Below are 27,502 nucleotides of genomic sequence, written 5' to 3' on the forward strand. Positions count from 1 at the left end.
TCCTTCATTAATAGCCTCTTTGAGACCTAACAAGGGCCCTGACCTCTTTCTACCAGCCCTCCTAGGGCCTAGAACAATGCTGTAAAATAGAATGTTCAGTGATGATGGAAAAGCTGCCCAATTTGGTAGCCACTAGCCACATGCAGCTATTCAGTACTTGACAAGTGGCTAGTGCAACTAATGAACTGAAGTTTTAATTTTGTTTAATTTTAATCAATTTAAATTGCTGCATGTAGCCAGCACCTACAGTATTTGACAGTGTAAGTCTGAAGTCTTGCCCTTGGATCCTGGCTGTGTTACTAAGGCTGCTACCTCCTGTCCTGGCCAGGAATACTTACTTTATAAATTTATAATCTTTGTAAACTGCTCGGTGAGCCTATGCACAGATGGAAATGCACTAAGCAACAAACCCTAAGCAGCTGTAGCGAGGCAAGAGAAGGATGGGTTGCATTGTGGGAGGGGGTAAACACAAATTTCTTTTGCCTAGTGGCTGAGACTCTAACCTTTAAGTTGTTCTTTTCCTATCAAAAAGCCAGGGCTTTCAGGATCACCTCTCACTGCTGCCGAGAGTGGGCAAATCTCTGAGCAGCCCCAGGCAGCTGGAGCAGGCATTGTGCAGAATGCTTTTTGGAAGAGAGCAAATGTCCTTGGATACTAACATGGCACAGATCCATGCACTGGCTCAGAAGAACATCAATAGATTTGGCTATAGAAATGCATTTGACGGAGGCAGACTTGAAAGTCTGACCTTTCGGCAGTTGCAGACAGAGAGACTGAGAGCCATCGGTTATCAACCGTGCAAGGTCTGAGACAAAGCAATGATGCAGCCTATCATGGGGTACTGAACAGTGTAAGGAGTCAAAGTCAGCAGAAAAAAAGTTGGAGGAAAAATGAGAACCAGGAGAAGGCATCTTGCAGAGTCACTGTTGCTCTTGCTAAGGGTTTCACCAGTTCTCCAGGGAGGTCAGGCTAGCATTATAAGAACTGTCTACTCAGACAGTCCTTCAATCTATAGTGTGATTTCTTTGTTCCTTGAAATACTTGGCTCCCATGACCTTCACCTTGAATCCATTAAGACTACCCTCCATCATGGCCATCATCATCATACCCAGAACCATATTATCCCATTGATGGACTCATTACTGAAGCCTTACATATGATCATCTTAGTCTCTGAATACCACTTTCGTCTTCCCAGTCTCTCACTGCTTTGTGCCCTCTACACGGATTCTTCAATAACACTGAGCTCACCTGGCCCTCGGTATCTCTGTTTTCTGCACATCGTCCTTCACAGCCTTTTTTAAAATCAAGCCTGGGCCAGATGGACCATTTTCAATCACTTTTGTTAACATTATCATCTTCCTTTTCTCATTGTCCCGGATCAACCTGTGTATCTTTTCTACTATATTCTGACTGCTTGGAGCTCTTAAAGAAAATTAAACCACAAATGTTGACCATTCTTTTTTTTTTTTTTAGCTATTCTTCCCTTGGATTTCAGGTTTTAATGCTGCACTCGTTTTCCTTCTACCTCTCTGGTCAGTCCTTTTCCATCTCCTGCATGGTTCTTTGGTAGAGTTTCACAGAGCTCTGTCCTGTTCCTCACCTCTTCTAGTCACACTCTACCTGGATGAGGTCATCTTCTCCTCCCATGCTTCAAATCCCACCTGGATGTTAATGATTCCCAAACTACAATGCCTACTCAGATGCTCCCCCAGAACTCCAGACTTAAGGAATTTAAATAGTCCCGCTGGTAGGAGGTGAACATGACGACCACTCTTCTTCCCCTGATGGCAGTAACAGTGCTTGTCTCCATCTCTCCAGATGGCAGACGGTCCAAAATAGAACTCTTTCGTTCTTCATGTTCTGTCGACTGCTCCATTTAAAATATTCCTCCCCAAACACCTGTTTTTGCTTCTTGGTTTGAGCCTGAGGAATATAATCCAGAATCCTTCAGCACCGGAGCCAGTTCTTGGTAAGCTGTGTTTCTAGGAGGGGCTTATAAAAGGGGACCTGCAATGCAAAAGGGTGAGCAGAAGTGACTACAAACCCACCTAATTATTTGGGTTTCACTTTTCTTCCCTTTGTTTTCCTGACTAATCCTCCTAATCGAAGCTCTATGCTACACTCACCAGACTGGCCCTTTTCTCCTTGGGTAGCTTCATTTGTGATAGTTACATCATATTTAGATGGTGGGACAGTCCCATGGCAAACAGCCCTACAGTAGCATTCATCCCATTATTCTTTATTTCTCATTGCTGCTTCTTGTATCTGGCTCCTCCTTTTTCCCAGTCTGGTGTGGTGAAGTCCCAGCATGCTTTTAGGCTTGACTACATGAGTGCTGACCACTAAGAACTGACCTTTGAATAATAATAATCATAATAATAATAAATCCATTGCCATTGAGTTGATTCCACTCAAAATGACCCTATAGGAGAAAACAGAACTGCCCCACAGAGTTTCCGAGGAGCACCTGGTGAATTCAAACTGCTGCCCTTTTGCTTAGCAGCCATAGCACTTAACCACTACGCCACCAGGGTTTCCAACCCTTGAAATAGTAGGAAGGAAAAAGAACAGCACTTAGTTACCTAGTGCTGCCATAACAGAAATACCACAAGTGGGTGGCTTTAAAAACAAGTTTATTTTCTCACAGCTCTAGAGGCTAGAAGTCCAAATTCAGGGTGTAGCTCTGGGAGAAGGTCCTTCCTTGTCTATTTCAGCCTCTAGTAGCTTCCAGCAATCTTGAGCATTCCTGGGCTTGTAGATGCATCTGTCTCTGTTGTCTGTTCTCCTTTTCCCCCCACCCCTCCGTGTGTATCTCTGTCTATTTTGCTCATAACTCAGAAGTAATTAGGTTTAGAGCCCACCCTACCTCATTAGTATAACAAAAGAAAATCTCTATTTCCAAAAAGGATCCTATTTACAGGTTCAGGGGATAGGATTTCAACACATATTTGGGGGAAACACAATATCACTCATAGAGCTAAATATTCTTACAGTTTATGTGAGAGTGTCTCTTGCCCACCCACCCACACCAGAGTGGGGCACATAGTACTCCTCATCTTTGGACTCCAGCAAAGGTGGCCCAGAGAGCTGGGGAAATAAGCAAAACAAATGATATTTAGAGAAAGAGCTTCTAAATGTAATTGAAATTTCTCATCGGTCCCAATGTGAACAGGGACTCAGGAAATCCTCAGGCTGCCCAGTCTTAGATAAATCCTGTAAATTTTCATTTCTCCTCCCTAATTGGACACCATCATACACTGGTATCTGAGAATCAGACGATAATGATTCCAATTTTGCTCACTGCAGCTCCATGGACTGGCAAAACCCTTCTGTGATTGTTTCATGTGCTCTCACTCACGGCTTCTCAGTTATTAAAGGAATTCTGGAGGAAATTTGGCAATGGTTTCCTTTTCTTCCCAATAAAGTTTCTTCTTTCTTTAAAAGTTGATTGGATCTCCAGTTTTGCATTGCAGCTAATCACTGTGCATGTCAGAATCTACATTCTTAACTAGCTGCACCTGTCAAATGCAAACGGGTCATGGAATCTCAGCAGGCAGTGAAGAGAATTTGCAATGACCTTTAGAAGCCATTTGTCATGCTAGGCTGTCTCCTTGTCTTCAGTCTGCCTCACCCCTGCTCCTCCAAGCTGGGGCTGCATCACCTGGACACCATGCCCTAAGCAGCCCATGAAAACAGGTCACAAGTCCTAAATGACCTTGGAGGCAGTCCCTCACAGGTTCCCAACACTCACCTGGACCACACTTCAGATCCCAGCCTATTCTTGATCAGTCAGTTCCTAACAGCCCCATTTGGTTCCCAGACCATCTTCACCACCATTGATTGGCCTCTCCTAGATAAAGTATCCTTCCAGACTCTGCTTGGCTCATACAATAGTACCATCCTCTACCCCACTAGCCAAGCCAGATACCTAGGAGTCATTCTGGACAATGTCTTCTCCATCACTCCCCACCACTCAGACCCATAGAGAAGTCACCACCAAGGCATGTCAATTTTCCATCCTAAAAGTTTTATCTTCATCAACACAACCACTCTGTTTTAGGTCACCCTCATTTTTCATGTGGGTAGCTATAACTGTCTCCCAGCTAATCTCCCTGAACCATTCTTGTCCTCACTAATCTGTTCTCTAAATCGATGCTAGGAAGATCTTTTTTAAAAAGTAAGATGGGTCGTATCTCTCACTTGCTTGAAAGCCTTTCTTGACTTTACATTGTTCTTAGTATAAAATCCCAAATCCTTAATATCCCAATCCCATCACGTACCACTGCCCTCTGCATCCTCTCTTCACTGTCATCTGACTGGCCTCGTTACAGTTTCCCTAACGTTACTTCCTGACTCCCCAGTCTGGGTCTGATCCCTCTCATGGAAAAGAGTGAGACACAGAAGGAGGAAAACCCAGTAAATAGTGCATGGTTGAGCTGCCTGCTGCTGTAGCAACTGGGACTCAGCCTCACTGGGGACATCTGAGGAACTGTGGAGTATGCAGCAGTTTGGGCATGGATGCCTAGACTCCCATGCTCTGTTGGCTGGAGGCTGTCCCTGTGGCATTCAATCCTTTGCATTTCTAAGCTGCACCTGCCTGCTCATGCTAAGCTCCATGGGAGAAAGGATGGATGTTGGCACTTGAGGTGGGATCCTGTATATATTTATGAAACTTCCCCCCTCAGCTACAGCTGAAATTGAGTTGGGTTGGGATGAGGTGCCATGGGAACAAGAATCTGCTTCAACTGATAACCAGTTATGTTTGTGGCACAGTTTGCATAGAGCTACCTCCGCCATTAGGATGTACACTGCATGTGGGTAGAGGCCCTGCCTGTTGGCTCATTTCTGGATCTCCAGTGCCCAGCACAGTGTTTGGTACATGGTTGTTTGCTCAATAAATATTTGTTGACTTAATTAGTTAATGAATGGGTAAATGAACGAATGCCTGAGCAGATAAACTGGCTCGTCTCCTAGCATCTGGACTCACCTCTTCTGCCTGGATTTGACTTTGTATACTCCTCTAGTGTCCAGTATTTATAAGGCCTCTAACAGTTAAGAGAGATCATGTGGGTCCCCACTTTCCTTTTGGGGGGCCTATGGGTCTGCTTTGCTCTGAGTTCACAACCTAGAGCAGCATCTCTTCTGACTTGGAGGCACTTCTATGAGCCCTTTGCAGCCACTTCAGCAGTTGAGGCTCCCTAGCCTTGTCTAGTTGATTTTGTATTTCTGAAAGGTGCTCAAATCTAGGGATCTGTTTTCAAGGTAATATTGCTTTGAAGATTTTGTGACACCACTGGGAATAAGTACAGTCCCTGTAGTGTTACACACCCATTAGCACTTCACATGCAGTAGATCTTACATGAGTGTCAGAGAAGACCCCAGCACACAGGCACAGTTTGCAGAGGCACAGAGAGTCTTCCTGCTCATGGCCACCCAGAGCAGAGAGCCCCTGCTTGTCTCAACAGCTTGGCCAAATGCAAGAGGGATACGGAACAACTACCACTTGCATTTTATGTGCTTTAGCTTATTTGACCTTCACAGTGATCTGTGGCATGGGTATTCCCATTTTGTCAACAAGGATCCTGAGGTTCAGCGAGATTAAGTAACTGCCCAAAGGCTACCTGGTGCGTCAGTTGGATAATGCTGGACCTGCTTGATTCCAGGAGCCTCTGATTTTCCAATGTATCCAACTCAGATGCGAGTTATTGGCTACAGCTGTGGCAAGACAAGCATTAAGAAGCCTCAGCCCTGAATCAGGGGCTGCCTCCGCGACCCAGTCCCAGGTCTCAAGGGGGTCACAGTCTGATGGTAGAGACTGAATATGCATGTCCCTGACAGAGGAGTGGCCAGGGCAGAGTGGCCCCTGCCTTCTTCTTTGCCTCTCTCCACATCTCTGTCCCAGCACTGAGCATTGGTGGTTCCCTGAATACACCGTACACTCTCTCTGCCTGGGCTCTTTTAGATGCTGCTCCCTCCATCTGGGCCACACTCTGCCCTTCATCCCCAAGCTCACTCTCCCTTGCCCCATAGGTGTCAGCTTAGGCAACACTGCCTCCTAGAAACCTCCTGGAGCCTGAGCCTACTAGGCTAATGATATGTCTCCTCACTGCACCGTCACGGAAACCTCTGACCAAGCACACAGGCTCATTGGTATTTTTCCTTTTCTGATTGTCTTCCCTATAGATCTGCATTGTTCAAAATGGTAGCCACTAGTCATATGTGGCTTTTTAAATTTAAATTAATTAAAATAAATCAGTTCCTCTGTTGCACTAGCCATATTTCAATGCTGAATAGCCAGCCACATGTGGTGAGTGGCAACCATATAGGACAGTGCAAACAGAACATTTCCATCATTGTAGAAAGTTTTATTGGACAGCACTCTTATAGAGTAGGAGGCACCTGAAGGCAGGGTCTGTGATGGGCATCTCCACAGTCCCAGCACCTGGCATCCAGGTGCACAAAACAGATTTATTGAATTACTTAATTAGTTGTGCTTTTTAAATGCCAGGTGGAGTCCCTGGGTGGTGCGAATAGTTAAGAGGCTTGGCTGATAACTGGAAGGTTGGAGTTCGAGTCCACCCAGATGCACCTCAGAAGAAAGACGTGGTACTCTCTCGAAAAAGGAGCCATTGAAAACCTCTATGGAGCACAGTTCTACTTTGACACACATAGGGTCCCAATGAGTTAGAGTTGACTCAGCGGCCACTGTTGGTATATATATATATATATATATAATATTTATAATAAAATAACTGTAATATAATATATTTATAAATATGTACATATTTACAAATTTGTATAAATTTATATATATATATATATATATGCCAGGAACCATCCCAAGTAAAGAGGATCCAATAGCGTCAGATTCCAGGTTTCTTGAAGCTCACAGTCTATTGAAGGTCATGCAAAAACAAAAATAAAACCATATCAAAAAATGTCTAACACAATTAAAAGCTCAGAAAAGAGCCATGAGGGAAAACCACAGGATACTGTTGAATAAAACCTGGCAAGAAAGGAAGAGTAAAAGGAAGTAAAGCCACAAATGAAGGTTAGGGCCAGATTTGGAGAGACCTTGAATTCCACACTAAGAAGTTTGAACTTAATGTAGTAGAAAACCAGTGACCCACTTAAGAATTTTAAGCAGGAGAGTAACTTGATCCAATTTGTGCTTTGAAGGATCACTCTGGCAGCAGGTGGAAGATGGAATGAGGGGAAAGACATTTGTGACAGGCAAACCAGTAAGGACACCTGGCAGGTCCAAGGAGTGGGCTGAAGAGTGGCCATGGCCATGGGGGTGGAGGAAGCCAACTGGGGGGTTGGGCGGTCTGGTATAGAATCTGGGGCTCTGCCCCCAGCCTCTGTGGCGATGCATTATGGGTGATTAATTCATGGCCAAGTTACTTTCTTATGAAGGTTACTATAGATACATCAGTGTGACAGTTGGGGCGTGGGGGAAGAGGGCTCAGCGTGTTTGAATCGGAGCTGAATATTAGATTCTAGTCACTGTTTGATTGATCTTTTAAGCAATTCTGGGATTCTGTCACTTAAAAACCAATAAATCTTTGAAGGCCTGAGGAAAGCAATGCAAAAGCAATAAATCTCCATTGTGGAGTATTAGAAAAATAGGCCAAGCTGCAAGGTGGTTTGGCTGGAGGAATGAGCATGCAGGAGCCCCACATGGCAGTCCCCCGCTCCATGCTCCTCACCTCCCTGCACGCACAGCTCTACCAGGTAGTGTTAGGCCCCTGGGGCTTTGATGGGGCAGCAAGTAGCAGACCAGGGGGTGGACTGGCTCAGCCCAGCTGGGAGAGCTGCTGACCGAAGGCAGGAAGAACAGGCCCAGCTGTGTGAGGCCTGGAGGCCAAGGCTTAGGGGTGAGGCTATGTGAGAACAGGCATTCTCATTCAGAGAGAGACCTGCTAGGGTTCACAACTTACAGGTTGGGGTCACACAATTCTCTATTGGAGGACCCCTGAGAAGCTGTCTTGCCCACCCATAATCCCACAGCATCCCCACCAAATGGCCACCCAGACATCATCTGGCATCCTAGCCCTGGGAAACTCAGAACTTCCTCTGGGGAACCAATGAACCCAGGTCAGGAAACTGGGATCCTGTACTGGCTCTACCTCTAATGAGCTCTGTGACCTTGGGCTAGTCATTTAACGTCTCAGACTTCAGTTCTTCCTTTGAGATGGAGATAGTATTTCCCACCCATCTTACTCCCAGGTGGAAGTGAGAATCAGGTGCTATAAAGGAAGTAAAAGAACTACAAACTGTAAAATATGATTCAAGGCAAAGTAGCATGAGGCTATTACATACACACGCCCTTTATCCTTGACCCAGTGTGTCTAGTGTGAGCTTTTTAAGTCCTGTGGTCACAGAGTATCTTTGTTCTTTGCTCACATGCTCCTACTTATCCTGAGTCCCCCGACCTGCAGGACTCCACATCGATCCACTTTCTTGGGCTTTGTTCCTCGCTCCAGCCAGTCTACTACTTATGTCAGTCAAGACAGTACTGTCCCAGAAAGCCTCATATTATCTTATTTGTTTTGCTGGTTTCATTTTTTTATTGCTTACTTGCTTTCTGTCCCCCTCCCTGCCTCACACACATGCACACTTACTAGATGGTAAACCCCAAGCGGGCAGGGATGCATCTGTCTTGTTCACTGCTATGTCCCCAGTGCTTAGCTCAGTTCCTGGGACCTAGCCTGCACTCAGTAAGTATTTGTTGAATGACTTAATGGGTAACGGCTTCTCATATGGCATCCTAGGGTAAAGAGTTCAAGGTGAGAGGGCTAAAGTAACTGAAATCTTTTATGATTTTGCCATTGCTGTCACTGCACTTGTCCTGAAAATCTTGCTGGGTAGCATTGGCTAGTCTCTTCCCCTTCTTGGCAAATAATCCCAGAAACTGGGTGCACCACCCACCCTCTGTGATCCAGAACCTTGGGAAGAAAAGCAGCCAGACATTTCCAGATACCAGGCATTGCCCCTTTGAGCAGTGACATTTATTTTAATTTTTTTGGATGAGAATGTCACCAAAATACATCACACACATCTTTCTCCTAGGAGTGTTGGCTTAGGGTCCGCTAAACTGGGTCTAAATTGTGTCTGCACCACTTGACAGCTTCTTAGCCTGGGGCAACTTGCTTAGCTGCTGTTTATCTCAATATCCATATCTGCAAAATGGGGAGACTCTTAGTGCAATGCTGTGAGGATACAGATAGTGTTGTGTAAAGTGACAGGCACACAGCAAGTGTTTCCTCATTAAATGGCAATTAGAAGGCTCTCTTAACTTGAAGACGTGGGACTCAATACCACATTTTTTGTATGAACCAGTGAATGCCCACGGTGAGGGGCTGCAGCATGTAGACTTCCTTGTTTCTTGGGCAATTGTGTCTGTTTTGTGGAGTTGCCCTGATCCTTTGCTCCCTGCCAACTGTCATTTATCACTGCTGCTGGGGTACTCCTGCTCCCCACTCCCTCCTCTTAATTTACCATAGTCTTAGGATGCATGGGCTTGTTAAAAAGATGAGCAGACTAAGACTGTGTGGGCTTAGAGGGACAGTAGAAGGGTCTCCTTTGGTGGAAACAGGGAAAGCTTTCCCATGCATGTTAGTTTGGGCTGCTCAAGGGACCTATTTGCTGGGGGTGAAGAGCTTGGTCTCTGGAATCAGGCAGGGAAAAGCATGAATCCTAGCTCTATCCCTTGCTGGCTCTGTGACCTTGATCTTTAGTTTCCTCATTTCTAAGAGTGAAATGATGGTCAGGATTAAATTCCTGGTAAACATAGTAATTGCCCAATAAGCAAAACAAATAAATAAATAAACAAAAAACAGTGACGATTACTCCAATCTGTGTTTAGCTGGCTTCCAATGAGTTCTTAGAGGTTCACAAACACACAATCTTATTCCCTCTGAGGGATAATTCCCTGATTCTTTGTACAAAAGTTAAATTTGTTCTGCCAGTGGGAAGGACCCAGTTTGCTTATTTTTCAGGACAATTAAAACACATTTTTCTGAACAATATGTCAGGGGCTCCTAAGGAATGAGTGAGTACTGAAGGCTGTGGTGCTTCAAGAGCAGAATTCTTGTCTCCAGGTGGGAGACCCAGCTTGGATTCCCAGCCAGTGCACTTCATGCATAGCCACACCCGTCTGTCAGTGGAGGCTTGTGTGTTGCTATGACACTGAACAGGTTCCAGTGGAGCTTCCAGACTAAGACAGACTAGGAAGAAAGGTCTGGAAATCTACTTCTGAAAATCAGCCACTGAAAACCCTATGGATCATAATGGTCTGATCCACAACTGATCATGGGGATGGCACAGGACCAGGCAGTTTTTTGTTCCACTGGCACAGGGTCGCCATGAATCAGGGCTGACGCAACGGCAGCTAACAATGACAAGAAATAAGTAACGCATTTCCCTTCCCTTTATGGACTCAAGGTCTCAGATAGCTTTGGAAATTCAAACTGGAAGGAAGTAGGCAGTCCTGGGAACCTTCAGTGCTTGGATTTTCAAAAATGGTCTTCGTCTTAGTTATCTAGTACTGCCATAACAGAAATAGCACAAGTGGATGGCTTTAACAAACAGAAGTTTTTTCTCTCATAGTTAAGGAGGCTAGAAGTCAGAATTCAGGGCCCCAATTCTAGGGGAAGGCTTGCTTTCTCTGTCTATTCTGGGGAAAGGTCCTTGTCATCAGTCTTCCCCTGGTCTAGGAGTTTCTCAGCACAAGACCCTGGGTCCAAAGAACGCATTCCACTCCCAGCTCTTCTTTCTTCGTGGCATTTGGTCCCTTTCCTCTCTGCTCCATTCTCTCTTTTATATCTCAAAAGAGATTGACTCAAAATACAATCTAATCCTGTAGATTGCATCCTGCCTCATTAACATAACTGTCTCTAATCCTGCCTCATTGACATCACTAGAGGTTAGGTTTTACAACATATGGGATAATCATACCAGATCACAAAATGGCAACAACTACACAATAACAATACTGGGAATCATGGCCTAGCCAAGTTGATGCATATTTTGGGGGAACACAATTCAGTCCATAACAGTTTTGAACAGAAGCCCCTAAATTTTACAGGGAAGAAGCAAAGTTAACAAAGGAACTAACACCCTAAGGCCTGCTTTGTTCTGGGTCCTTCCATATTTTATGCAACCTCTGTGACATAGTTACTATCCATACTTTCCAAATAAGGAAGACTGAGGCTCAGAGTGATTAAACATCTTGTCCAAGGTCATGCAGCAGTGTTAGAATAGGATTTGAACCTGGGTTCACTGCCATCAAACACATATTCTTTCCATTGCGCCACATAGCAGCCAGCAGTCTGTGGGAGCTGGACTGAATCCATACCTACCCTGAATCCCCACAGTGGATAGCCAGCCTGATAAGGTCCCTTTGCTGATGGCTTTATTGGCCATGGGCTTTGGGTCAGATCTGGGCTGTGCTCCAGGGTTAGCTGCTAAATTGCTGCACAACTTTGGGCAACCTGCTTACTTTCTCTGGACCACACTTTTGTCATATAGGAAGTTTTCTGAGATTTTGAAAATAATAACCCGTGATACTGCATGAAAGAAGTGACAACTGTGAAAGACCGAAAGCCATCAGTGGCCAAAAAGGAACACGTGTCTTGGCACCTAGGGGACCTGTATTGAAACTCAGCTTTCCTACTTAACTCTGTATGCCCTTGGGCATTTCTGAGCCTAGTTACTTCATGACAGTGTTGCACGAGAGTAACAGGAAGAAAAGCAGGTGCTCAAAAACTATTTATTTGACACAAGAGCTGTTTTTGGCTCATCACAGATAGGACAATTCTACAACAACACATGTATAGAATATAAGGTAAAAGCTCCATGGTCTGGTGTCCCACAAACACTGTACACACCTGTTGTCAGGCCTGTAGATTCACCTGACTTAGGGTGGAGCATTGCCCAAAGTCTCCAGAATAGATGGGAACTTGCACATTGCAGCTGGTTGATTCTATCTGCTCCACTGCCTATCATTTCCGGGTGAAGTTGAATCCAGGTTGGAAAACGAAGATCTAGACTATCACAATTACCTCCTTCCTGGCTGGTCTCCGAGCCTCCAGTGTCACAGTCACACTGAATGCAGCTCTCCAGTGTCTCCTTATTGCTCTCCAAACAAGCCTGAGCTTCTCACTCATGGCCCCTTTTCTTATCCTACCACTCCTGCCTTGACTTTTAGCAATCTTACCCACTCATGATTACTCCCATTACAGCAGGCTACTTCTCTCTTCCGTGTATTTGCTCATGCTAGACCCTCTTACCGCTGGTGAAATCTTACACATCATTTAAGATACAGCTCAGGGTCATCTCCTCTAGGAATTCTCTCCTCTGAGCTAGCATAATGACGTATGCATATCACCACAAGGATGCACTGTATTGTAGTTATCATTCATGTTTCTGTCTCCCCAGCTAGGCTTTGATGTTCTCTAGAACATGAATTATTCTTGGCTAGTTCTAAAAAAAAACTATTTTTTAGTTTTTTTTAGTTCACCACCAAATCCCAAAGACTTTAATAGTACCTGGCACACACAGACTGGGTGCTCAATACATGTTTGTTGAATGACTAACTGAATGAATAAATGAATCATTTTATCCCCCGTGTCCCGCCCCATGCCTGACACATAAAGCACTCAATGGGTAATTGCTGAACTGAACGGAGCCAATTTGACAGCTGTTCCACCCAACATTCTTCTTCATTTTAAGGGTCTACAGTCCTGCCTCCTGGAGCTCTGAGCAAAGCCAGCAGTCAGCATCGGAGCTGCTGCCCGTCTGCGAAGTATAGCTGCTGAAAAGAGATGCCCACCCTCCTGATGCCCGTAAGCCCCAGGACTTGCACCGGGTCAACATAGCTGCCGATACGCTTTATCTGCCGGGGCTCAAGTATATTCCTAAACTCTAAGAACCTCTTGTTAAAAATAAGCACTGTGACATTGACTGCAATTCTCTGTTGGACTCTAGGACTCTGAGATCCTAAACTAGACCAGTTTTGAGGTCTTGTCCCATTCTTGATCTCTAAGCAGATTTTTTTGAGAATTCAGCAAGACCGTCTATCTGTTACTGGCAGTCAGACATGGAAAGATGATCTTGTCAGGAGACTGTGTTTCCAGGACCCCGACCCCACTGATTAAACTTGCCACAGGGTGTGTTCCAGAAAAATCTTTCCCAGCCCTCCTTAGGTTCCCATCAGCATGCTTCCTCTGATCCAGCCCCAACACTCCTCTGTGGGGTGAGAGGCTCCTAGCTCACTGGCCCTCTCTGAACTGGGCTTGGGGTGACTGACCCTCTTCCCCTAGGAAGCCTTGCTCCTGGCCAGTTTTATCCATGGGCATTGCAAGGACATGATTCAACTGGAGGTGTGTGTGGTACAGACAATGGAAACTGCACACTCCAAGCCAAGAAGCCCTCCTCACCTGACTGGGGCTCCTCGGGACTGAGCGGGCTTCAGCATCACTGTGATGGTTGTGTCTGTTTCATTCAGTGGGGTGTCCGTATCGTACTCAGGCATTGATGGTGCTGGGTAGGCAACAGAGAGAGGAGGTGAGCTCAGTACATGTCCCAACTCTCCTTACTACCTCCCCTTGAAGCTGTCCTAACCAAGGACAACTAGAAGGAGGATGCTTGAAAAAAAGGTTAGATAAGAATCACAAGGTATTCCAGGCTTTCAGCAAAAGTGGCCCTGGCTTCCAACCTACCTGTAGTTCCTTCAAGGTGCAGTAGAGTGTGGGGAAGGGTGGCAGTGATAGGCCAGTACCCTCATGAATCAAAAAGTTCCACATCAAATGCACAGCGAAATGCAGGAAATATGACTACTTAACAAAGATGTGAAGAAAGTGAAGTCCACTTGTTAAACACATTTCAAATGCAAATTAAAGCAATGATGAACTAGTTCCTCTCTACCTTTTATTTTTTTTTAATGAGCCTCCCCATACCCGACTGATGGGAATGCAGCTAAATCTGATCCTTTGGTATTAAGAGCTATTAAAACCCACATTGCTCATGACACAGTGTTTCAATTTCTGGAATCTAATCCTAAAGTTATAATCCAGACTTAACAAACTGAACTTTAATTCTACAAACATGTTTATCGAAACATTATTTTATTAAAAGAAAGGACGCACCCAATATATCCAACCACAGGGGTACGTTTCATTAAATTACTGTCCATCCACTTGACAGAACATTATGATGAAGGCAATGTAGCAACAGGGGAAATGCTTGTGTATAAGGACCAATGAAAACGTTAAGCTACAAAAAACACCATGAGTTTGTATCTATGTAAAATATATATGCATGTGGACAGGAATTGCATAGGCATTTTGGAAAATGAAAAGTATAAGAAAGGTTCTGAGATAATTCTGCTTTGATGCTATCAAATGGTGGCGGTGGCCTTACTGATGATGGCAGGTTGTAATCTTGGACAACTGTGACTCTGTAACATTCATTCATTCTTTAATCAGACATTTCATGAGAGCTTGTGCTGTGTCCTGCACCGCCAAAAGAAATTACGCCTGAAAAATAAATCACTTTTTTACAAACCAATTTGTATGCAAGAAGAATGTACTATTTAATGCAAACCTGTGGCAGATTATCTGCTGAATCTCACCCAATTAATACATATTTTACATTTTAAGAAGTTCATAGATTAGGGTTTTTTCATGTAGACTACCACAGTAGCACACGAGGGGCTGTATCATCGTGACTGCTCTAATGACACGCAGTGACAATTGGCTTTGCTGCTTTATACTCCCAGGAATATTAGGGATGGGAAAACAAAACAAAACCTCTCTGCCTTTTCCCTTTCTAAAAAAGATACCTGAAATTTTGGTGGTGATGCGAGTGGTGACGGGAGGCCCAAAGCCCTTTGCTGTGCTGGCCTTGATGGTGAAGGAGTAGGTGGTCCCTGGATACAGACCCACAAAGAGATGGTGAGTTTCGTTTCGGAGCTTGAACACTTTCCCCCTCTGGCTGGAGAGGTCGGCACTTGGATCCAGTGAGCCAACAGCCTTGTAGTTGATCTGTACAATAAGCCAGCAGACAAACAGGTAAATAACTGGCCCAGGAAGCTGGATCAGTCTCTTTTAGAAGCACACCAGGAGAGGGGAGAGAAGTTATGTGAGCTGCCAGTTACTGACCACTTGACAGATCATCCATGCCCCCAAATACTCCACTGCTGACATCCAATCAAAATAGAACATGAGCCACGAACACAATTTCAAATGTTCTAATAGCCACATTAAAAAAAAGTAAACAATAAGTGAAATTAATTTTAGTAATATATTTTATTTAACCCAATATCGCTAAAATATTATCATTCCAACATACAATTGATGTAAAAATTTTAAAGAGACCATTTACATTATTTTATTCAATTGGGAATGTATTTTACCCTTACAGCACATTTCAACTTGGACTGATCATATTTTAAAAGCACAGTAGCACCATATGACTAGTGGTTACCATATTAGCAGCACAGCTATACAGCAGTGTCAAAGTGTGGCATTCGACTTGTAATTACTTGGAAGACTTATTAAAAATGCAGATCCTGGGCCTCAGATTCCACATGGATAGCATTTGCTGTCTGGTGCTTTCTCGTACATCATCTTGATTGTCTTCCCAAAAACCTCTTAGGTATCAGGATAGTTATTCCCCTTTTACTGATGAAGAAACTGAGGCTTAGCTGTATGCAATTTGCTTTAAATCATTGCTTTTCAAACAATCAGTAGCAAAGACCCAGTTCTGTGTTTTCCAATCCATTCCAGGCCAATAGTAGTACAAAAACCACACCACACATGGCTCATCATGTGAGTTGGGCAATAATCAAACCAATCTACACCGTGTAATGAGACGAGTTCACTGATGATGCACTTGGGTGTCACGGCAATGTCAAGTTGCTATAAACGTTTCTAAGTGCTTACTCTCAACTTCTGTGCTTATATTGCTAGGAAAAGTAACAGTCAGTTGGCAGGTGGGCACTGGTCTTGGCAGACCACCCTTTGAGTACCACTTCTCTAAATTACAGTGATTAAGTGACAAACACTGTTTTTTTGTTTGTTTTGTTTTGTTTATCTAGTTCCATCAAAAAATATTTTATTAAAAGATACATATATAGACAGATATGCATATATATATACATATATGCATAAAATACATATGCAGAAAAGTATACAGCTTGATGAATTTTCACAAACCGGACACAACCATGTAACCAGCACCCAAATCAAGAGATAGAACATTACCAGACCCCAGACTTTTCCCTTATGCCCTCTTCTAGTTCTTAGTCCTCCTCTCCCCCAGGATAACCTCTATCCTCACTTCTAACAGCATCGACTAGTTTTTGAACTTTACATAAATGGAATCAGACACTAGTCTCTTGTGTGTGTGGCTTCTTTGCTCAACAGTCTGTTGGTGAGGTTCATCCAGGTTGTTGTGTGTGGTTGCGGATTGTGCATTCTCGTTGGCATTCACTATGCTACTGGAGACACAGGAGTAAATCCAAGTCTGTCAGACTCTAAAGCTTGTGCTCTTTATTCTGTATCATACTACCTGGCCTGGAGACACATTTCATTAATTGAAGAATATCATCACTCACACTTATTTACTCATGCACAAATGTTTCCTGTGTACCTCCTGTATTCTATGCTCTGTGCTGTGTGCTTCTGGAGGACCCAAATGAATTCAAGCCAAGCCTTATCCTCAAGTGGCTTCCATTCTAAAAAGAAGTAAGCCAACTACACATGCAACTTATGCCTACTTTATGTTCCATCAAGAATGTCCTAGATAACAAAGTTTATAAAGAAAATGTTCTGCATCCCATTTTGTTGAGTGGCATCTGGGGTCTTAAAAGCAAGTGAGTGGCCATCTAAGATACATCAATTGGTCCCAACCCACGTGGGGCAAAGGAGAATGAAGAACACCAAAGACACAAGGAAAACAGTAGCCCAAGAGACAATAAGGGCCACATAAACCAGAGACTTCATCAGCCTGAGACTGGAAGAACTAGATGGTGCCCTGCTACCACCAATGACCACCTTAACAGGGAATACAACAGACAGTCCCTGACGGAGCAGGAGAAAAGTGGGGTGCAGAATTCAAATACACATAAAAAGACCACACTTAATGGTCTGAGACTGGAAGGACCCCAAAAGATAGGGCCCCAGACTCTGTGTTAGCCCAGAACTGAAACCATTCCCGAAGCCAACTCTTCAGACAAAGATTAGACTGGACTATAAGACATAAAATGATACTTGTGAAGACTGTGCTTCTTAGCTCAAGTAGATAGGTGAGACTAAATGGGCAGCTCCTGTCCAGAGGTGAGATGAGAAGGCAAAAACGGACAGGAGCTGGTTGAATGGACATGGGAAATCGGGGGTGGAAAGGAGGAGTGTGCTGTCACATTATAGGGAGAGCACCTATGGTCACATAACAATGTATGTACAAATTTTTATATGAGAAACTAACTTGAACTGTCAACTTGCACATAATGCACAATAATAATAATAATAATAATAATAATAATAATAAGGATGTTCCAGACTTGAGAGGACAGCCAGGCCCAGGAAGAAGTGGAACGCATCAACTTTACTTCAGAAATAAAATAAGCAACGTTCTGTTCCTGGCAATGGCACTGAAGGCTCTGGAGAAAGAGGTGATTTCTCTCCCCTTTATTAAACAGTGGTAGTGAGTGCAGTGATTGATTCCACCTGTAGAGGTAACTTTCATGTTCTCAGGGGAGAAAGACCAGACTTTGCCTGGAGCAGAGGAGGAGAAACTCAACAGAGCTGAAGGGTTCGGGCATTTTACAAGAGCAGCCTGTGGGTGCACATCCGTCCCACAGGTCCCTGGCCACTAGCTGTAAGTTGCAGTGGTGTGCCTGTTCACCACATTCCCTCTAGTCCCCCTGCCCGTCCCAACCCCTCCCAGAGGCAAGCACTGCAAGCCTCTGTCTCTTTGCTTGAGGGCTTTCTCCATGGATGCTTGGCCTGCAGTGCTTGGTAGTTAGCACACAGGCCCCAGCAACCATCAGCTAGCTATTGATGGGAGCATAAATTCCCAGGCCCCCTCTCACATGGTAGCCCTGCAGCTGTTGTTCTATAGTGCCACCCAGTTTCCCTGGGGGATTCGGCTCTACTTGCCTCCAAACGCACCAGATAAAACCAAACCAGTTGCAGTCAGTCAATTCTGACTCATGGTGACCCCATGTGTCATAGTAGAACTGTGCTCCACAGAGTTTTTAATGGCTGATTTTGAGGAAGCAGGTTGCCAGACCTTTTTTCTGAGGTACCTCAGGGTGGACTCAGCTCACCAACTTTTCAGTTAGCAGCTAAATGCATTAACTGTTTGCACCACTCAGGGGCTCTCCAGTGGGAGTTGGCTTGAAAACATATCATCATTGGCTAACAAATGCCCTATTTATTCCTCACTCCCTCCCCCCTTACTGGTGTTTCCTAAACCTGTCAAACAATCTGCCTGCATTCGAACCCTTCTCTTCGTGTCTGTTTCTGAGGAACCCACAACTAAGGCAAAGTGATCAGGAAGGCATCTCAGGGAACAACTGAACTATGATGGAGATAGATGACACAGAGTCGGAGCAGAGGAAAGAGCATTCCAGGCAGAGCCAACTGCCTGGGCAAAGGTGGGGACGGCTTGGAAGAACTTAGAAAAGTCCATGTGACTACAGCTCTTGTTGTCAGGTGCTGTTGAGTTGGTTCCAACTCATAGTGACCCTATATACAACAGAGTGAAACCCTGCCCAGTCCTGCACCGTCCTCATAATCCTTGTTATGCTTGAGCCCATTGTTGCAGCCACTGTGTCAACCCGTCTCACTGAGGGTCTTCCTCTTTTTCGCTGACCCTTTACTTTACCAAGCATGATATCCTTCTCTAGGGACCGATCCCTTCTGATAACATGTCCAAAGTATGTGAGACATAGTCTCACCATCTTTGCTTCTAAGGAGCATCCTGGCTGTACTTCTTCCAAGACGGATTTGTTCGTTCTTTTCTGACTAGAAGAGTGTTGAGCTAACGGGGAGAGTGGAGCTTTCATAGTGGGGTCAGGATTCCAGTTTTCCCTAGTGGCAGAAGGGAGATACTCAGAGAGCTCCCCCTGCAACAACAAAGCCCAGTGCACCAGTGGAGGAGATGTGTCCGTGTATCCCTTGGAAATCCCATCTAAGCTTCCCTGTGGCTGGGTGGCAACTACATTGATATACAGACACTGGGAGGTAAAACTCATGCCTTATTTACTAGCCAGTTCCTTTCCTGAGCTCCAAATTCAATCCAAAAGCGACTCCATTTCCACCGAGCTGTCAATATAATATACCGTGCTCCCCTGCTCTCCTAACCTTTCCTGGTATTACAGGATTCTCACTTACTTGTAATGAAACACTATGAATAAATCACTGTATGTTAATATAGCGTGTCTTCAATTTTTTATGAAGGGCTACACCAAATCTAATTCCCTCTGCTTTGTCAGAAACAGTCTTTGAAAAATTTAACTTGCAAGTTTTACGAAGTTAGTGGGGGATCAGGATGGGGAGGGAAAGAAGGAAGGTGAGAAAAATGGAGTGGGATGGAGCTGTGGTCATAAAATGCATAAGGCAATAACACAAAATGAATCTTGGTTTGGAAATGGAGAAAAGGGAAGATTTGTTAGAATAGCAACCATAAAATAAAGAGTGAGTGGGAGAAAGGCTGCTGAGCTGCACGGCAACCCTGGGCTCCAGGGCCTGAAGCAACAAAGTGCTTGGGGGCACCCCCTTCTCCTTTGGTTGCTGTCAGTGGAATCCCCACCCAGATGCCAGAGGGAGCACTTCATAATGAAAATCCAGTCACTCATTTTTTTACATACTTAAAGCTAAGAGAGCAATGGTTTCCCATAGTTCTCAGGATTAAGACCACATCCTTATCTTGGCCTAAAATATACTACATGAACTGGCCTCTGCTCACCTTGCTGGCCCCTTTCAATCTCCCTCCAGTTGTTGTTGTGAGGTGCCATTGAGTTGGTTCCAACTCACAGTGACCCCACGTACAACAGAACGAAACACTGCCCTGTCCTGCACCATCCTCAACCCTATCCTTATTTCAGTAGCTGAAAAGAGCCAGGATTCCTCTAGCCACAGGGCCTTCACACCAGCTATTTAGTCAGCTTGGAACATTTTTTTCCTTCCCATGCCTCCTGTTTCCCTAGTTACTGACTCCTCATCCTTAGACCTCAGTTAAAATGACACTTTTCCCGAGCTCCTTCTCTGACTCCCAGGTCCTCCTCCTTTATGTCCCCAGAATCACTTACCGCTCTTTTGCCCATGCAAATTTCCCATTTAACCGTGCAATAATTTCATTAATGTGTCTTTTCTACCAGCCCAGAGGTGGGAAAAGTACAGTCCGTGAGCCAAACGTGGCCCACCATCTATTTTTGTAAACAAATTTGCACTGGAACACAGCTACACTCATTGGTTTATGCATTGCTTATGGCTGCTTTACACTGCAATGGCAGAGTTGAGTAGCTGCAACAAAGACCCTGTGGCCTACACAGCCTAAAATATTTACTCTCTGGACCTTTAGAAAAAAAGTCTGCTGGCCCTTATTCTAGATTTTAAGCTCCAAGAGGGCAAGGATTTTATCTGTCTTTTGCCCAACATTTCATTCCCTTGCACAGGGTGTATGTGTGTTATGTATATAAAGGAATGCTCAAATAGCTGTGTAGCTTGAGCGCCAGGTTCCTCAATGGTAAAATAATAGTTCTAATTTCAGTTTCTCTTTTAATGTATGTTGAAGATTTATTCCCAGATTCTTTGCTCCTGGAAGACACCCATTTATCCAGGAGTAAGGCGCTAGGGAGTCAATGAGTGATGTTAGCTTCTGCACCAGGGCTCCAGCTGAAAAGGACAAGGGGATATTCTTGGAAAGAACAGGCAGCCCTTCTACTCTGGGCCAAAGGGGCGGGGGCAAGAGAGGCAGGGAAAACAGAAGGGAACAATTTTCCTTGATGAGCTCCATCAGGAAGGACTTGTTTCTTGAACATTTTTGTATTGAGCCCTGCTGTGCCGAGGCACTGGGCTAGGTATGGGATATGGCCACCTCAGTTCTGTTTTCACACGGGAACAGATGACAATATTCTGGTCTTGAGGAGATGGTATATGAGGGTTAAAGGAAGATACAAGGTGAGGTGGGGATGAGGGCAGTGGCCAGGACTCAGAAGCTGGTGAGTGGAAGATGCAACCATGACAAAAACACCATTTTGGAGCTCCTGCTTTGTGCAAGTACTGCGAGGGACTCCTAACATAAAAGTATCTCATTTAATCCTCAAAAAACGTGATGCAGGATACATGACAGTATGAATTCCTCAAAGCTCATAGAACTGTAAAACAGAGTGAACCCTTAATAGGGTATCAATACTGGTTCATCAGTTGCCACAGATGTACCATACTAATGCAAGATGTTAACCATAGGAGAAACTGTGTGCAGAGGCGAGAGGGTGTGGGAACTCTCTGTACTTTCTGTACAACTTTTCCGTAAATGAAAACCTAAAACTGTTCTATAAAATCAAGTGTATTCAAAAAATGCAAAAAAAAAAAAAAAAAAAAGTCCAGTCCCCCCCAAAAAAATCGTTATGGGTCATTATGATTATTCCCATTCTTCAGCTGAGGAAACTGAGGCCAAGAGGGGGAATGAAAGTGTGAACTGGGGTGAGGGCGACTCTGGGTGCCATCTAGCTGTGTCCTGGAAAGAGGTGGTGATAATGTATAATACATGAAATGCTTTCTGCTGTACCAGCTTCACCAGGATCTTGTCTCTTAGCTGGTGCATGACTGTGGGCACCATGATGCAGCAGGGAACTTGGATAAGTTTATTCTGAAACATAGAGATGCCCTGATGGGACTAGAGGGTTGTCTAAAGAAATCACTCCCAAAGAGATGACCTCAAATTGAAGAAACCCATAACAGCATCAGCTGCCAGTGGTGACAGTATAAACTGAGTCAAGACTTGCCCACCTACAGCTTGACATTCTGGAATCATCCTCTATAGCTTAGCCCCCTCCCCTCCTGGATAAAGACTAGTATCTTCATCCTAAACCCTTTGGGGGATCAGCTCCTTAAGTTACCCATCCCACATACTGCTGGCTTTCTCCAATGGCTTCCAGCCCATGCTCTGGACATCTCAACACACTAGAGTTTTAACAAGCTTACAGATGAGATTGACCAACATGGTCAGTTGTCACATTAAGGGTTACATTTATTTATTAATTTTTTTGGCCCTGTAAGTTCAAAACAACTGGTTAAAACATTTTCTCCTTTTTTTGATCAGCACTAGAAGTGTCTACAGGCATGGTCTTTGCCATCATGATGACTTCAGAGGAAAATTTAAAAGGAGGCCAGCTCAAGGTAATCACTTCATGTTACGAAGTGTGTTGTCGTTAGTTGCCACCAATTGGCTCTGACTCATGGTAACTGTTGACCAAATGCTGTCCAGTCTTCCACCATCTTCATGATCATCGGTAAGTTCATTCCATTGTTAGAGATATTGTGCCAGTCCATCTCACTGAGGGTTTCCCTCCTTTTCACTGACCCTCTACTTTGCCAAACATGGTGTCCTTTTCTAGTGATTGGTCTTCCCTGATGATGTGGCCAAAGAAAGCGAGTCGAAGTCCCACCATCCTCACTTCTAAGGCACATTCATGTTGTATAGTGATAGTGTAGTAATGGTTTTTTTTTTTTTTTTTTTGGTTCCCTGTCAATTTAAAAATAAAATTCAAACATGCTCTTTCAGAAGAAATGTGTGAAGGCACAGATGTCTACAATGTATATGCCAGTGACTTCTTGGCCACAGTGCCCTTTTTTTTCCTAGAGAGTTGAGGACTATAATAACAACAGATAAATGATTATGATTGATACTTGTACTGCTGTTTCCAGTGCTCTAGCTAGGGATAGAATATGGGGAATTGCCACTGTTCTGCAAACACAGCTACTGGTTTTGTTTCTGTTGAGATTTAATCATTCAGTCAACAATTGCTCAGTAGATGCTCTGTGCTAGACTCAGTGCTGGGCTTTGGGGATATTCGGATGAAGACAACACAGTTATTAACTTTGGGAACAAAAGAGGCATCAATGGGTATTACAAGGAATTAAGTCCTTTGAGAACAAAGAATACAGGAACCTCCCAGAGAGGCTGGGCTATGTTGGGTTAGGCCAGTGGTCCTCAGCCATAGCTAAGAATAGAATCTTCTGGGGACCTTTAAAAAAGTACCAATGCCTAGCCCCACCCCAGACCAGTTATTTCAAACTCTCTGGATATAAGGGCCTAGGCATCATACTTTTTAAACTACCCAGAAGATTCTAATGGGCATCCAGGGCTGAGAACTTCTGAGCTGAGCCTTAAAGTGTGAGGGAGATTAAGCAGAAGAATTGTGAATTGGCACTTCCATGTCCCAAGGAAAGGTGCCTTAAAATGACATGTTGGAAAGAAATAGAAAATGACCATTGGAACACCACAGTGCTAATTGCTGCAGGCAGGATTCATTGATGAATGCTAAAATTGGTGGAGGGAAACGGTATTTTCATAGCCTCAAAGTATCTCCCCCACAATTACTAATTACTCTAATAGTTTTAAATTAAGAGCACAGATTTATTCACATCCCTCCCTCCAGGAAGTGGAGTCTAGTTCCTCTCTCCTTGAGTGTGGGCTAGACTTAGTGACTGACTTAGAATGAACAGAGTATGGAAGAGAAATATAGTAACTTCACAGTGGAGAAACCTGGCCAACAAGTGGTCAAGACTAACATCACCAATGATAAGTCAGGTTCACACAAGAAGCTGAGGGAGTGGAGGCTAGGGAGTGAATCTGAGTCACGACTGGAGAAGGATGAGGTCCCTAGAAATGTAGGAATAAGGTGGTGCCAATATATGGCTCGAAAACTAAAGTGGGGAGGGGGGTGAGCCTTCTCAGGCTGGAAGCTGTTGGGAAAGCCCTGCTGCATGTCTTCACTGGCCTGATCGATGGTTCTGGTGCTGCTAATGTTCAGGAACGAGAAGAGGGGTCTCAATCTGTGGGGAGGTAGAATCTGTTTTGCAACTTAGACCCACCACTTACCAAGAGTTGGGTGACCAAGGCTCTAGTTTGTAGTATCACCAGCCAAGTCCTCTGCTATCAAGTGGGTGGAGCAGCAAAGCCCCTGGAAGAGGTGGGCCAGGCTTCTCAGGTTGCCAAACCTACGCTCCGGGGCCAGAGGTCCCGCTCCTGGGTTCAGTTTGCTGCGCAAGGACCTGTCTAAGCAACCCCTTCCCTTGCCCTGTAAGCCCGGAGAATGAGGCCCATGATCACTGGCAGGACAGTCCAGCTGCCGCCCTGCAGGGGCTTGCCTTAGTCTTCTGTCAACTCCCTCGGTTGCCATTGATCAGAAAGGCGTTGCAGAAGGGCAAGTCAGCTTGTTTGTCCAACATGCTTTTTCTGGGGACTCTGGGATCAAACATGAGTAGAAAACAAGCTCGGAATCCAGCCGGCCCAGGGTCCTTAGTGTTCACCACCCAGCAACCTAAACGGCAGGGGGCGGCTAGCAGGTGATAATATCAGAACGTTTATTAAGTGCTCACTATGCGCCCTCACTCTTGTCTAATTCACCACCCCACCCCTCATTTCCCAGTAAGACTTTAGTGTGGAGTGTTCCTGTCCATAGAGGGTCCCGCTACCGGCCCCAGGAATCCAGCCAAATTCTTCTCTGCCTCTTTCCCTCCCTTGCCCCACAGGGGAGGGATATCCTGACAGCTTCACTCTTTCAAACTGCACTGAATTTCAAAGGACACAGCCAGAGTCCCGTTAACAGGCCACCATCAACTCTGATGGCTATAAAATCTTTCTTCCTAAACTGTCATAATGCAGCTTAATAATATGAAGCTTAAATCTCCTTTCAGCTTTTAATCTCGTGCTGGGGCGTCCTGGGTGCTATGATTTTGTTATTTTCACCGAAACTTTTTTGCTTAATGAGTCTGTCTGGCGATATTCCCAATTGCTTTTAGTCTGCATTGCAATACTTCTTGGGTTTCTAAATGTAAGCTGCTTGCCGTCCAAGTTCACTCTCAGCTGATTTCTGTTCTGCTAAGTTTAACCTGGTTAAGTTGCTAAGTTGCGTGACTGATGCCTCTCCAGTTGGCTTTGGACATGGAGATGCGAGAGAAGTGGAATAATCCCAGGGCACTGCTCCCTGGGACCTTGCAGCCATACCAATGGCCTTTCTGGTGGAAACATCCTGGGGAGAGCCTTCATGGAGGGCAAGGCTTGGATTCTATTTATTTATTGCTTTATCTGCCAAGCTCCCAGCCTGGCACAGAACAAGAGTCAATAAGGTTTACTGAATAAATGAGGATTAAGAATGAAAATGTAACAAACCCTGAATGTGGTACAGCTGGGATTTAAAATGAGGTCGTTCTGATGCCAAAGCCCAGCATATTGTTCCCCACCCTGCTGCCTTGTCCTTGGCCCCTTTATTTGCTTCTTTGTATGACCAGTAGTAGCTGGTGGGGGGATTGGCTGTGGGTGCTTGTGACTGTCAGAAGACCACAAGTCTTCATAAATGGTCTGTCTGGGCCTGCCTCTTCCCAGGAGCATTGCTGGCATCTGGGTCCCTGCTTGTCTGGTGTGTAGTTGGTACTCAATAATTATATATTTAATAAGTAATGCAGCCTAGTTGGCAAAAAGCTTTTGTCCTCTTGGGCATGAAGTTTCCAAATCTGCATAAGTAGAAAGTACTTTCAGTGCTTTTCCCCCTTTATTTGTTGTTAAAAATGGCTACAAATCCTTTGACATGCCTCCCACCAAGAGTTGGAGTCTGTGTCCCCTCCTCTTGAGTCTAGGTGGACTTGTGACTGTATTGACCAATGTAATGTGGCAGAAATGATGCTGTGTAATTTTTGAGACTAGGTCATAAAAGGCAATGAAGCTTCTGCCTTTTGCACTGAGACACTCATGTCTACAACCCTGAGCTGCTATGTAACAGCCTGACTAACCTGAGACTGCCATGCTGTAAGGAAGCACAGCCACATGAAGAGGCCATGTGTAGATGTTCTAGTTGATAGCCCTAGCTGAGTCCACGCTTTGAGTTGGACCTGTTCAGGCACCAGACATCTGAGTAAGGAAGCCTCCAGATGATTCCCAGCCCAGCCAGTCGAGTCTTCTCAGCTGAGACTCCAGATGTCTTGGAGCTGAAATAAGCCATCCCTCCTATGGCCTTTCAAATTTCTGACCCACAGAATCTGTGAGCAGAATAAAATTGTTGCTTAGGCCACCAAGTTTTGGGGTGGTTTGTTACCCTGCAATATTAACTAGAACATTATTTGTCCATTAGACTTGAGAGTTCGAGAGCATGGTTAACCTCTTATTCAGTTTTGTATCCCAAAGAAGCGTAGTAGATATTCAGTAAATGCATGCTACCTTCTTAATCAAGTGATCGATGTTAACATCGCAGGTAATGAGTCATATAGACATCACGTGCCTCCAGATAAGATACTCTGAGAAGGAGATAATATTACTTGTGTGGAATTTGGCCAAAAATGCATAACCTCAATGTAATCATGAGAAAACATCAGATAAACTCAAGTTATGGGACAGTCTACTGACTGGCAGTGTACTGGACAGTACTGACCAGAACTCCTCAAAAGAGACAAGGTCATAGAAGACAAAGGATGACTGAGGAGCTGTCTCAGATTGAAGCAGACCACGGAGTAATAACAACCAAATGCAGTGTAAACTCCTGGACCAGAAAATGGACATCAGCAGGAAAACGAGTTGAATTCAAATAAAGCCTATGGTTGAGTTTATAGTGTTGGTTCAATGTGCATTTCCTGGTTTCAATAATTGTCTACAGTTACGTAAGATGCTAACATTAGGGAAAGTGATGGGAATATGGGAACTCCCTGTACTAATTTTGAAAGCAGCACTTTTCTGAAAGTCTAAAATTATCTTAAAATAAAGTTTTGTTTTCTTTTAAAGATAACAGAAAAATGCATGCTAGATCACATTAATTGACTAATCTTGAATCATGGAACCTCAAGATCAGAAGCCAAAGGCTCAACCCTCCTCTCCCTGCCTCCTTGTAGCAAGTTATTACGCTAATCTTAGCATTAATTACCACTCACTATTCGCCAGGCACCATGCTAAAGCACCTTCCATGCATTACGGTGCACTCATTTCATCATTGCAAGTTTATGAGGCAAGTATTATTATCCCCATTTTACACATGAGAAAGCTGAGGCTTAGGGGGAATAAGTAACTTTCTATAGTTCTCACAGGAAGTAAGAGGCAGAGCCACGTTTGGAACCCAGACAGTGTGACTCTAGAATTCACCTGTTTAACCTCAATTTACTGTGGCCATCATCGAGGTTGGCCAGTCTTGCTTCTAGGCAGGTACGGATTAACCAGTGAGCCAGGTATGTACAGGCTTACATTAATAAAGGCACACACGGGTTTACTTGATTGCTTAC

At 44.4% G+C, this 27,502-nt stretch overlaps 1 protein-coding gene across 1 annotated transcript in view; it reads right to left on the bottom strand.

The window, feature by feature from the left end:
• Positions 1–27,502, bottom strand: part of PTPRT (protein tyrosine phosphatase receptor type T) — a 1,291,533-nt gene that overhangs the window by 292,545 nt on the left and 971,486 nt on the right. The window contains exons 10-11 of the mRNA XM_064276097.1: positions 14,848–15,049; positions 13,445–13,547 (exon numbers count right to left, since the gene is read on the bottom strand). Of these exons, the coding sequence (XP_064132167.1) occupies positions 13,445–13,547; positions 14,848–15,049 (305 nt within the window). The remainder of the gene's footprint in view (positions 1–13,444; positions 13,548–14,847; positions 15,050–27,502) is intronic.

This window comes from Loxodonta africana, chromosome 24, assembly GCF_030014295.1.
Source record: "Loxodonta africana isolate mLoxAfr1 chromosome 24, mLoxAfr1.hap2, whole genome shotgun sequence".
Lineage (NCBI taxonomy): Eukaryota > Metazoa > Chordata > Mammalia > Proboscidea > Elephantidae > Loxodonta > Loxodonta africana.